The following is a 12351-nucleotide window of genomic DNA, read 5'->3' as shown; positions in this document are numbered from 1 at the left end:
CCCGCGAAGGGACACGCCCCCGCGCGTGCGGCAGGGTCTTCGCCAGCCGCTCGCTCTATTTATGTCCCTCTGAGCTCGCGCCCCTCTGACTCACGGTTGCGCCAGCAGAGCGGGAAAAGGCTTCAAACTGCCTTTTTCATTCACACACAACAGCTCTGCCCCGGCTGGCTGGGAAGTCCTCGCTGGGGCTCCTGCTGCTGCTGCCGCTGCTTCACCTCCTTCGGCTTTTCCTCTGCCACACACAGGCATGATGGGAAATGTAGTCTCTTCTTCTCTTCTTTACAATTGAATTGAGTAAGGTAAGATTGTCCCCCCATCTGTACAAGTCATTTGCATTTTAAAATAATGAACTAACATTCAGTCAGGTATTTATACAACAACCAAGTCACACTGTGAGAGAATTTAAACTGAGTTTGTCCATTGTCTTGCAGCTCTTGATTTGAGAATTGTGATGATTGGAAAAACTGCTGTGGGCAAAAGTGCAGTTGGAAACACCATTCTTGGAGAAACAAAATTCAGATCTAGTCCCGCTGCAAGTTCAGTGACAGAAGCCTGTGAAAAAGGAGTCGCTCTCTGGGGTAACAGAGTAGTTAGTGTGGTTGACACGCCAGGGATCCTGGACACTTCCAAAACGGAAGATTTCATAAAAAGAGAAATAGTGAAATGTGTCAAAGTCTCTTGTCCTGGTCCACATGTCTTCCTGCTGGTGATCCAAATTGGCCGATTCACCAAAGAAGAGAAGAACTCTGTGGAAGCACTACAGGAGCTGTTTGGTCCAAAAGCCAACCAGTTCATGATTGTGCTGTTTACCCGTGCTGGTGATCTTGGAGCCATGACCATACAGGAATATGTACGTGAAGGTGACCCGGGGCTTCAACGAGTTATCCAACGTTGTGGCGGAAGGTTCCTAGTCTTTGACAACATGAGCAAGGACAGAAAACAGGTAACGCAACTTCTGGAGATGGTCGACAACGTGGTGGCAGCAAACGGGGGGACACATTACACAGATGCAATGTATAAAGAGGTAGAGTTAGCTCAGAAAATGGGGCGAGGTGACATGGATGAAGAATTCATGATGGCTCTGATCCAACGCATCTTACTTTTTCATTTGATTCTTGCAAGAGAATAAGTGACCACGGTGGATTGTCTAGACTCATAATCAAGACCTAGAAAGATTTTGTTTGCTACCTTTGTAAGCAAACAGAGGAGGTTCGGCAAAGTTATAACACACTGTGTAGACAGAGGGGGAGTACAGCATTGCTTTAAATCATTTATTAGTCAAAATTGAGGAAACCTTGAGCTGTTGATTGTTATGGGGGAAATATGTGGTATCTATTATACTGAGAGTGTGATATGCTGATAATAAAACATAGTTTAGTTCTGGTAGATATAATGTTAATTTGATAAGAAGCCAATAATCATGGCGGTTTCTGGTATTTTATAATCGTGGTATTCAATATGTTAGGATTTAGCTTTGTGGTGTAGAAAATGACTTATTGATAGAATGTATTCCTTACAAAGTAATACATGATGATGGTGATAGAAAAGTATTTACTATTAATGTTTCTTGTTATTAAATTGAACTGACAAAGTCACAAAAGCAATTAGATTTGATCTAACTGTCTTTCTTTTCCCATATGTTGTAATTTTATCATCCATTCAGCAATAAGAGTAACTGTAAAACTACACGTGTATAATATGTAGATGCAAGTGATGTCTAAGCTAGCAGCCTTTTTAATACGTTGGCTCTGAGCAATTTAAACAATGATCCTTTTTTAAAAAAGTTAGCGAATGCTGTGGCAGACGTCACAAACTTTCACCGGGAAGGAAGCGACCAGAAGTGTCTCCTCCATAGTGATTTATCCACCTCACATTACTGAGCTTCATCCAACCTTCTTAAAGGAGAAGATTTGTGCTTAGCATTGCATTTGAAAATCCTTCAATTTAAAAGACCTTTTAAAGATCAATAAGATAAAATAAGATTTTTTTTAAATTGCATGATAAACTACAGAGAGTATTTTATGAACGCACTTGCATGCACATATACACAGCACATGGGATTAAACTGATTTGGTTGTTTTAGCTGAGAAACATGTTTATTTTGTTGTACTCATGATTCTGTGATTATTAAAGTCATGTCTGATTTACCTGCTTGTTCTTTACCTTTAAATGAAATAAATGTGAGTGAATATTCAGCTCTCCTTCTTCATTATCTTTATTTGCAATAAGACACATCATTGCACTTGTTCATCAGAGAAATCAGTTGAACATCATGAATCAATTAACTGTTTTGTTTAGAGAACTTTGACATAAACACAGTTATGCTTTGCTTTATGGGTATTTATTTATAATATATTTTGAATTAAATCTTAAGAGCATTATTTAAAAAAGATCTCTCATAAATTTAATTGTTTTATGTATTATTGCCTTTCACAATATCATCTACACACTCAAAAAAAAGATCTGGTTGCCAGTCCAGGGTCACACTCACACTCACTCCCAGGAAGCCAGAGAACCCACGCTTACACGGGGAGAACATGCAAACTCCACACAGAAAGGTCCAAGCTGGGAATCAAACCTTTCTGTGGCTTTTGTTTGTTCTGTTTGGAAACCCTTATTATTGAAATATCAAAGCCACTGCTGCCATCTACTGGCTAACAAAACATTGACATGAAAAAGGATTAGCAGGTGATTTTGTTATTTAGAAAAGCATCTCCATTATTAATCTGATTATTATTAAATAATAATAATAATCGTAATAACACAAGCAAACTATCATAAAACAAATACAAACAATCTTAACCTAAAAGTGCCAAAGGTATGACATCATCTTGAGGTACAATTGAACTAATAAGATTTTTGTGTCGCAAACGGTTTATTGTTTTGATATTTACAATTTACTATCGGCAAACAACTATTTCATAAACATTCTTTATCAACAATAATGTAATATTTTGTAATATATGACACATATTATATGTAATATAATGCAAAGTTGCCGCTGCACATTTGAAAGTGATCAGTATAAACAACAAACTCTCTCATCTGTCCATCTGCCCACACACTTGATCAAATTCAGGGTTACTATGGTGCTGGTGCATGTTGCAGCTAACACTGGCCGATCTAAATGAATTCAAACTTCATTTCTAATAGTCCTAATATATCAGTCCTTATATTTGTAACAGCTCCCACAGTGAAGTTTAAACATTAGCTAAAGAGAGCAATCACCTACAGACTGAAAGTTCACAGAAAAAGACTCAGTGAGTTGGATTCTTAGTCGTTTTTAATAGCATTTATTTAATTATGACACTTGACATCATGAAACATGTTGCCCAGATAAGTAGAAATTCTGTGCTTTGTCTTATAAAACAATAAGCTCTCCACATCAAACAATGATTTACTGACCAAATTATCTTTATGATCCAGGAATAAATGCCCAGGCAACGTTTGACCTCATGGAAAATCCTGGAAAAGTTACTTTATGTTAATGGTGGACAGTACAGGAAGTCACTCTTACCTAAACTATCCTTGGTGTCGTATTCAAGGACACACAGTAGTGATGTCCATGCAAAGCTTCTTGACATTGAGAGAAAAAAACAACAACAACCAGTTTTCAAGCATTGGTAACAATAACCACACCAACTCCTTGTTATAGGCTTTGTGGTGCAACTTGTTGCGTCTCTCCCTGGAAACTACAGACAATTTTAAGAGCGAGCCAAAGAGGTTTTTACATGTTGAAAAGATTCACCATTGTGAGGAGAAAAATCAGGGAAAACAGACAGACTAGTACTGACTAATCCACCTCGAAGGATGTGTTACTCACCACTTCCTGTTGGGTCAAATATACATCATTAAACATAAATGCAGATCAATTTGGCTTTATGACTGTCCTATATTACCAGTCCTTAAAGTCATCCACCACATTTTGAGCAGGAACATGATTTATTTCAGGCAGTTCATCTCTGTTTTTTTTTTTTAGAAGAGCAGCAACCTTTTAAGGCCAGAAACTGATTTTGCAGGAGAATTCCAGCGCTGGTTCGTCCCTGTGAAATGTAGATTCATCCGCTGGGATCTTTACAAGGAAATATTCCCCAGAGAGTTTCTGAAATACCTACAGATGATCAGAGGCACTGTCGGGGTTCAGAAACCCCTCATGAAGATGTTGAGAGCCATTTATACTTTGTGAGTTTGCGTTCCAGTGTTAGCGTGACGAGTCTGAAATACAGCCGCTCCTCTGGGTTTCCTCCAAAATCCAAAGAATGCCCATTCTGAAATCAGTCATTTTAAGGCAAAGCTGTGATCCTTTTACGAAAAAAATTAAAATAAAATCCTAATGAGACTTTTCTGTTTCTCAGAAACTTGCAGTTCCTCATAAGTGTGTTTTGTTAGTGCCTTGTTAGTTAAGGTGTTTCAGGTTGTTATGCCTGATAGTGCTCAGTGTGATCGAGTGCCAGTGAGGAGGAATGAGCGTCCATCGGTGCTGCAGACGGCCGAACATGTGCTCTCGTGCAGGTTACTGTCCTGCTGCTGCATCTGAAACACGGCGAACATGTTTAGCATTAGAGGATGAGACACAGAGGCCATAAAGTTCAACAGGAAAATGAATGAAATAAGACCTTTTAACAACCCCATTTCAAAAAGATTGGGATGCTGCGTAAAATGTCAATAAAAATAAATAAAACAAGCTTTTTTTGACATTTGAAGAGGTTTTTAAGCTAATTTTAAGATCACTTTTTATCCCAAAAGTCCTAAATATCACATCTTATTTCAAGAAATCTTTACAAGCCGATTTTCACTAGTTCCACTGGCAGATTTTTTTTGCTTATTTCAAGCAAAAACGTCTTGTATTTGTTGTTTTTTTTACTTATTTTTGGAGGGGCATTTTTTCCAGCGCAGTTTAAACAAACTATAATTCAACAGTCATATGATAAAAGCCTTTCTGTTATTTGTTTTCTCTGTTTTCAACGGTTGGGCTTGTAAACAGTTTATCAGGAGCTAGCGGAAGTGAACCTCTGGCTCCATCTAGTGTCTGTTTTTATCAGCGCATGTGATGTTTAGTTTTGATGACCAACCTTTGACCAGGTTCAGCTCCGTCACCTCTTCTGGGTCGTTTCTGGGCTTCGAGGTTCTTCCTGCAGATGGAGAGAGATTGAGATTGTGATTGAACCTTTTCATTAAATGCCAGCCTTAAGTAGAAATCAGCCAGAAAACAAGGGGGACCAGAAACAAACAGTGTGACTTATACATGTATGTTGCAACTGTGCAATTGAAAATCTTTTCTCTCAACATCTTTTACCTCTCAGCTTTAGGTAGGTCAGCATTCCTGCCAGAGGTAGAACCAGCAGTGCAGCCACCAGACCGATGACCCACCAATAAGAGCTTTCCTCTGATGCTCTTTGCTGATCTGCAAAAGGTAACAAACACACACACACACACAGACTTCTAAGAAAAAATGCACTCTCCATCCAAAGGTATATTTCTGTTGTAGCATAAACATCCCCAGAAGCAGGGCTAAATCTCACCAGACTTTCAACTATTCTACTCGGCAGCTCAGTCCAGAACCATTTGGATTATTAAGAAAAAACCCATGGAAAGAGCTGAGCATTGAAGCTTTTATTATATACTCCTGTCATAATCTAAAGAAAAATGTTAAACTCTAAAATATTACATGAAATCAGTGTAAAGTCTCTCAGTCTACAAATGTCCATTTGAATTGTTTGCTGCCTGCAGTACTGAGAGTTGGTGTTCCTAAAGACTGCTTCAGCAGAGGTTTATAATAACCGTAATCACTTCAAATCCTTCAAACAGACGAGATCCACTTCTGGGTTTCCCTTTGTACTTTCTTAAATACGTATCTGTCATTTAGAGATTATATAGCAGTCCAACAAGAGTTCAATCATGCAGAGAATTTTCTGATTGTTATTGTGATGCAAGAAAAGTGTAATCCCAAAGGTTTTCTGTCCTTTCAATCTGCTGAGAATCTCAAAGAAAATGAAGCTCCTCATACACTGGAAAAAATGCCCCTCCAAAAATAAGTTAAAAAACAGCAAATAAAAGACGTTTTTGCTTGAAATAAGCAAAATAAATCTGCCAATGGAACTAGTGAAAATGGGCTTGTGAAGATTTCTTGAAATAAGATGTGAAATTTAGGACTAAAGAGATAAAAGTGATCTTGAAATGAGCTTAAAAACCTCTTCAAATGTCAAAAAAAGCTTGTTTCATATGTGACTCAAAACAATTTGTTTTCAAGACTTTTTCATTTAACAAGACATTCCAGATGTATTGTCTTCAAACAAGTCCCTATATCTGGCTGAAATAGTGCTTGTTAGGCAGTTGTGTCTGATATTAAGTGTAATGAGATATTTTGACTAGAAATGAGACAAATATACTCGGTAAGACTTTGATTTTTTTCCAGTGTGCAACAACTGAAGAGGGGCGGAGTCTGAATCTGGGCGCTGTGAAAGTTCTCAAATGTTCTACTGATAGCTGGGGTTAAAATTTGTTCAGATCAGTCTCAAACACAGGGTTTTCCTGACCTCTCAAAGTCTTTACGGGATCAGCAGCAGCCACTCAGATCATAGTTTCACATGTACAGCTGAAAAAAGGGGACTCTGGACACCACAGCAGTAAAAACAGAGCGAATCCTTCAACATGTTTGCGTTGTTGGGTTCATGACCTCACCTTCAGGACCGTGGATGGTCACTTCACTGCGTTCGGTGTGTGAGCTGTACGGCACGGAGAACTCGCAGGTGTAGCTGCCCGTGTGCTCCAAGTGTTTGGGGTCCATCAGTCGTAGGGCGCCGTCTCCAAACGGGACCCTGAAGTTGTCCAGCTCCATGTGGTTGTCCCATGGCGGCGTGGAGATGCTGCGCCCCGACCGGCTGTCGTAGGGGATGATGCGGGAAAACTCCTCGCCGTTGGAGAAGGTCCACTGGAGGGAGGGATTGTTCAGGTAAGTAGGAGCACTGCAGGGGATGGTCAGATCTTTCCCTTGAGTTCCTCTTATTTCTGCCAGGGAGCAAAGGTAGCAGCATATTCAGCACATATGAATGAGGAGTTCTTTTACTGGACTGCATTAGCAATAAAACTACACTATTACATTTTTATAACAAATCTGCGTGGATCTATTTAATAAAGCTGCCTAAGAAACAAAACCAGGGACGAAAAGTCTGAATATTTTTTGCAGTGATGCAGGTTCATCAAACCCTTCAGAAAATTGGAAAAAGTGAATGCAAATTCTTTCTTATTTTCATTCATTTTCATTTCTGAGACAGAAACAAATAACCCTCCCGTTGTCTCGCGGGTCAAAAGTGAGCCACTACCATGTTTAGCTGTAGAAAAAATACCTTCAACTATCTTTTTCCACCTTGAAATTTGATGACTTTTCCTAAAGAGACCCCGTCATTAGAAAAAGTCACACTTTATTTTTGTTGATGTTTCCATGTGGGCTGTACACCACTAGGGGACAAAGAATGGGCCTCATGCAAGAAGCGTTCGTACGCACAGATTTGTTCTTAAATCGTCCGTACGAGTGATTTAAGAGAATTTGTGCATTCACCAATCTTTTCGTATTTGACGTTTTCTTTCAGGTACGATGATGGGCCAGTTGATGAGTCTGTCAGGGATGGGGTTCTCATTAAACTCCCAACAGCTGAAAATGAATAAGGAAAGAAAGAGGAGAGAAAATGTTTATTTTACATGTATTTTACATTTATTCTACATATTTTACATGGCCAGCTGCCAAACATGACCAATTAATGAGGTTAGATAAATATGATTCATTCTGGTACAACAAACATTTTTACATCAGTATGACGTTAAGAATTAAGACAGAAAAAAAAAAATCTTTCAAACAAATGGACGATAATTAGGAAAGCCTGTTTTAGGAAAGATTCTCGTATTTGTTAGTGTTACTGGATATGATTTACCATTCTCAAAATGAAAAACTGCAAGATGATGCATGTCAAAACCTTCATTCCACGTGCACTAGCACGTGCGCGCGCACACACACACACACACACACACACACACACACACACACACACACACACACACACGTAGCTAGCTAACAACAGTGACGCTTAGCTAGCTAACGACAGTACAGTACAGGTTAGCTAGCAAACGACAGTACAGTACGGGTTAGCTAGCTAACGACAGTACAGTACAGGTTAGCTAGCTAACGACAGTACAGTACAGGTTAGCTAGCAAACGACAGTACAGTACAGGTTAGCTAGCTAACGACAGTACAGTACAGGTTAGCTAGCAAACGACAGTACAGTACAGGTTAGCTAGCTAACGACAGTACAGTACAGGTTAGCTAGCTAACGACAGTACAGTACAGGTTAGCTAGCTAACGACAGTACAGTACAGGTTAGCTAGCTAACGACAGTACAGTACAGGTTAGCTAGCTAACAACAGTACAGCACATGTTAGCTAGCTCAGTGGTTCCCAAACGGTGTGCCGTGGGATTTTGACAGCCATATATCATTATTGCAATATACAACTACACAAAAACAATATTTTTTTAATTTACTATATCAGTACTTTGTATGCACTCATTTCATAATACAGAGGGAAATTCTATACTAAAAACAATTATTTTAAAAATATAAAGGAGCGTGACACATCAAAGGCTGAAGAACAACATTAAGACAGAGAAACACTCTAGCGAGAAAATGGAGCGCTTTCTTGTGCGGAGCAAACGACCAGCCACCAGTCCAGAGACTGCCAAAAGCACACCACCACCACCACCACCACAGGAAAACAAAAGAAGGAAACTGTCAGCAGGCAGTATAATGAAAGCTACCTGTCTCATGGTTTCACTTGGACCGCCGGGGATGCTAACCGCCCTCAGCCTGAGCGCGTCCTCTGTCGGGAGAAGTTAGCTAATGCTATGCACGGTGTGGGTGTGTGGTTGCTGCAATACAAGCACAATAATACAGAATGATTGGAAATGAAGTACAACTTAAACATAAGAATACACCTGAGCTACATATATCTAACCAAATAACAACTGAAATACAGCTCAAGATTAGTTTGGAATGTAAAGTCAGCATGAATCAATTAAACTTGAATGAGAATAAATCTATGCTTAGATGCAACAAAAGAGGGGCATGCACTGTGACTGATCAATTAACATACAGTATGCAATGTATAAACCAAAGAGATGAGCAATACAGCTACATACACGTTTCAGGCTATAGCTAGTTAGCGGCTAGCCCCACGTTACTCATTTGTGGCTAAATGTTCCCCATATTATACAAACCGATGGCAAAACTACTGCTAAGTCATCAAAGTAGACTCACGGATAAACACAAACATCAACATAGTGTAACACATAAGTAAATCAACATAACTCACGGCTTAATGGACGCACACACCACAGAGATCGGTTCAGCTGATGTTTTGCGCTGAACCGATCTGCGTCTTTGTGGTGCATTCAAGGACCTTGGCAGGGTGGGAATTCACATGCGCAGCAATTATTAACAGAAAGAAACACACAGAGACAACCTTTTGTACATCTTCCACGTTGAGAGAAACTTGGCCTACTTCAAAAGAGCGCGGGATCTGAACCAGAGGCAGCAAGGCCGTTTGTTGGATTGTGTGAAAGTGTCTGAAAAGGCAATGGAGGCTAGTTACATGCTAGCGGAGCTCATTGCAAAGCAGAAGAAACCTCACACAATAGCGGAGACACTCATCCTCCCCGCTTGCAAAAAAATTGTAGGTGTCATGCTGGGTCCAGATGAGCTATCCAAAGTGCCGTCGTCTGATAACACAATGAAAAGAAGGATCGACGACATGTCAGGAGACATTGAGCAACATTTGACAGAGAAACCACAGGCGAGCGGCAGATTGTCCCTACAACTGCACGCATCTACTGCCATAAGTGGGGCCGCAGCCCGACTTCTGGCAAACGTCAGATATGTTGATGGTGACTCTATCAAAGAGACTTTTTTTTTCTGCAAAGAAATGGAAAGCCATACAACGGGAGAATAAATATTCAGGGTTACCAATAAGTATTTAGAAGAGAACAATCTGAGCTGGAATGTGTGCGCCAGTCTTTGCGCAGATGGTGCGGCAGGCATGACGGGGAGAGTGAAAGGATTTATTGCTCAGGTGAAAGCACAAAATCCACATATTGTGACAAACCACTGCATTTTGCACCGAGAGGCATTAGTTGCAAAAGCCATGCCCCCGGAGTTGACCGAGGTGCTGAATCAGGCTGTGCAGAGGCGGGTGAATTACACTGAAATCTCGCCTCTTCTCCCAGCTGTGCGCCGAGATGGGAGCCGGCCCCCAAAGCCTGATCCTCCACACAGAGGTGCGCTGGCTGTCACGAGGGAAACTCCTATTCCGTCTTTATGAACTTCGGGAAGAGCATTTTGAATGTTCACCTGAACACGCTGTCCCACATAAGGACAAGCTCGCGGATGAGAGGCGGTGCGCCAGGCTGGCTCACCTTGCGGACATATTTGGACATCTGAACGAGTTGAACGTCAAGCTTCAGGGCAGGAATGAAAATATTTTATCATCCACAGACAAGATTCTGTGGGGGGGTTATGGGCAAAATGATTCTTTGGGACAGGGCTCCATGGAGATGTTCCCGCTGGCATCAGCTGCGCCACAGGCAGCTATGGAGCGCGCTGGATGTGCCGAACACCTTAAGACCTTAAAAGACAGGTTTGAGCGCTATTTTCCACGTGTGGCTGACATCGAGGACCATGATTGGATCCGAGACCCATTCAACCAGGAATCCTCAACAGAAAAGCTCACTATGAAAGAGAGAGAGAGGAGTGCGCAGAGCTCCGTGTGGACCGCACACTGAAACTCAAATGTAGTGAGCTCCCTCTGGATCAGTTTTGGTTGGCTTCTGCATCGGAGCTTGTCCAACCACGCCATTGAGCAACTGCTTCTTTTCCCCACTACCTGCCTGTGTGAGTTGGCGTTCTCCTCTCTAGTTCACATGAAGAACAACAGGAGGTCGCGGCTCTCGGTTGAACAGGACTTGCGAGTGGCCCTGTCCTCAGTGCCACCGAGGATTAAAGAAACCTGCGCGCCCCGACAGGCACATGTATCTCACTAATTGGAAGTAGGCAAAAATATTTACAATAGCACGTTTCAATGCTGATTACTGAAATGTTACTTTTATCATTTATAGTTCATGGGCAGTGCAGCTTCATTGCATTGGCAGTTCTCTGTGCTGAATTTATGCGTTCTGAGTTTCCTTTGCATAATATTTGATTTTGTAACCCGTCTGGTTTATATGAGTGTGTTGTTGCTTTGATGAAGCCTAATTTGATCCAGTTTCAATTTTTAAAAAATAAATATTTCGTAAATAAACATTTCACGAGTAATATAATTGTCTTTGTCACATTTTTTTGGCATTAGAAAATAATTATGCACATTTACAGATATTTGCACACACACGTGCACACGCACATGCACACACACGTGCACACATATGCACGTGCACAAACACAAATGCACTAGCACGTGCACAAAAACACGTGCACGTTCAAACACACATGCACACGTACGTGCACACAAACATGAACTAGCACGTGCACACACATGCACACGCACGTGCACACACACATGCACACGCACGCGCGCGCACACGTGCACACGCACGCGCGCATAAACGTGCACACACGTGCACACGCACGTGCACACACACACGTGCACACACACACGTACACTAGCACGTGCACACACACGCGCACGTGCACACACACACATGCACACACACACACACGTGCACACGCACATGCACAGACGTGCACTAGCATGTGCACACACACATGCACACGCTCGTGCACTACCACGTGCACACACATGCACATGCACATGCACACGCACACAAACACACGTGCACTAGCACGTGCACACACACATGCACACGCACACACATGAACACGCACGTGCACTAGCACGTCCACACACATGCACACGCACGTGCACACACATGCACACGCACGTGCACACACACATGCACTAGCACGTGCACACGAACGTGCTTACACACATGCACACGCAATTGCACGCACGTGCACACACACGTGCACACGCACGTGCACACACGTGCACACGCGTGCACACGCACGTGCACACACACACGTGCACACACACACACATGAACACGCACGTGCACTAGCACGTCCACACACATGCACACGCACGTGCACACACATGCACACGCACGTGCACACACACATGCACTAGCACGTGCACACGAACGTGCTTACACACATGCACACGCAATTGCACGCACGTGCACACACACGTGCACAAACACACATGCACACGCACTTGCAAGCACGTGCACACACACGTGCACACGCACGTGCACAC

At 41.9% G+C, this 12351-nt stretch overlaps 1 protein-coding gene across 1 annotated transcript; it reads left to right on the top strand.

Moving 5' to 3' along the window:
* Positions 1 to 431: 431 nt before the first annotated feature.
* LOC142376407 (GTPase IMAP family member 7-like) lies at positions 432 to 1129 on the top strand (the record flags this gene model as incomplete). The annotated part of the gene is made up of 1 exon (XM_075459938.1): positions 432 to 1129. A coding segment is annotated over one exon (698 nt), but the record flags the coding sequence as incomplete, so codon positions are not given.
* Between the last annotated feature and the right edge of the window lie 11222 nt (positions 1130 to 12351).

This window comes from Odontesthes bonariensis, unplaced genomic scaffold (genome assembly GCF_027942865.1).
Source record: "Odontesthes bonariensis isolate fOdoBon6 unplaced genomic scaffold, fOdoBon6.hap1 scaffold_284, whole genome shotgun sequence".
In the NCBI taxonomy this organism is placed as follows: domain Eukaryota; kingdom Metazoa; phylum Chordata; class Actinopteri; order Atheriniformes; family Atherinopsidae; genus Odontesthes; species Odontesthes bonariensis.
Note: the sequence above shows the minus strand (reverse complement) of the source record. Positions and strands in the feature narration are given on the sequence as shown.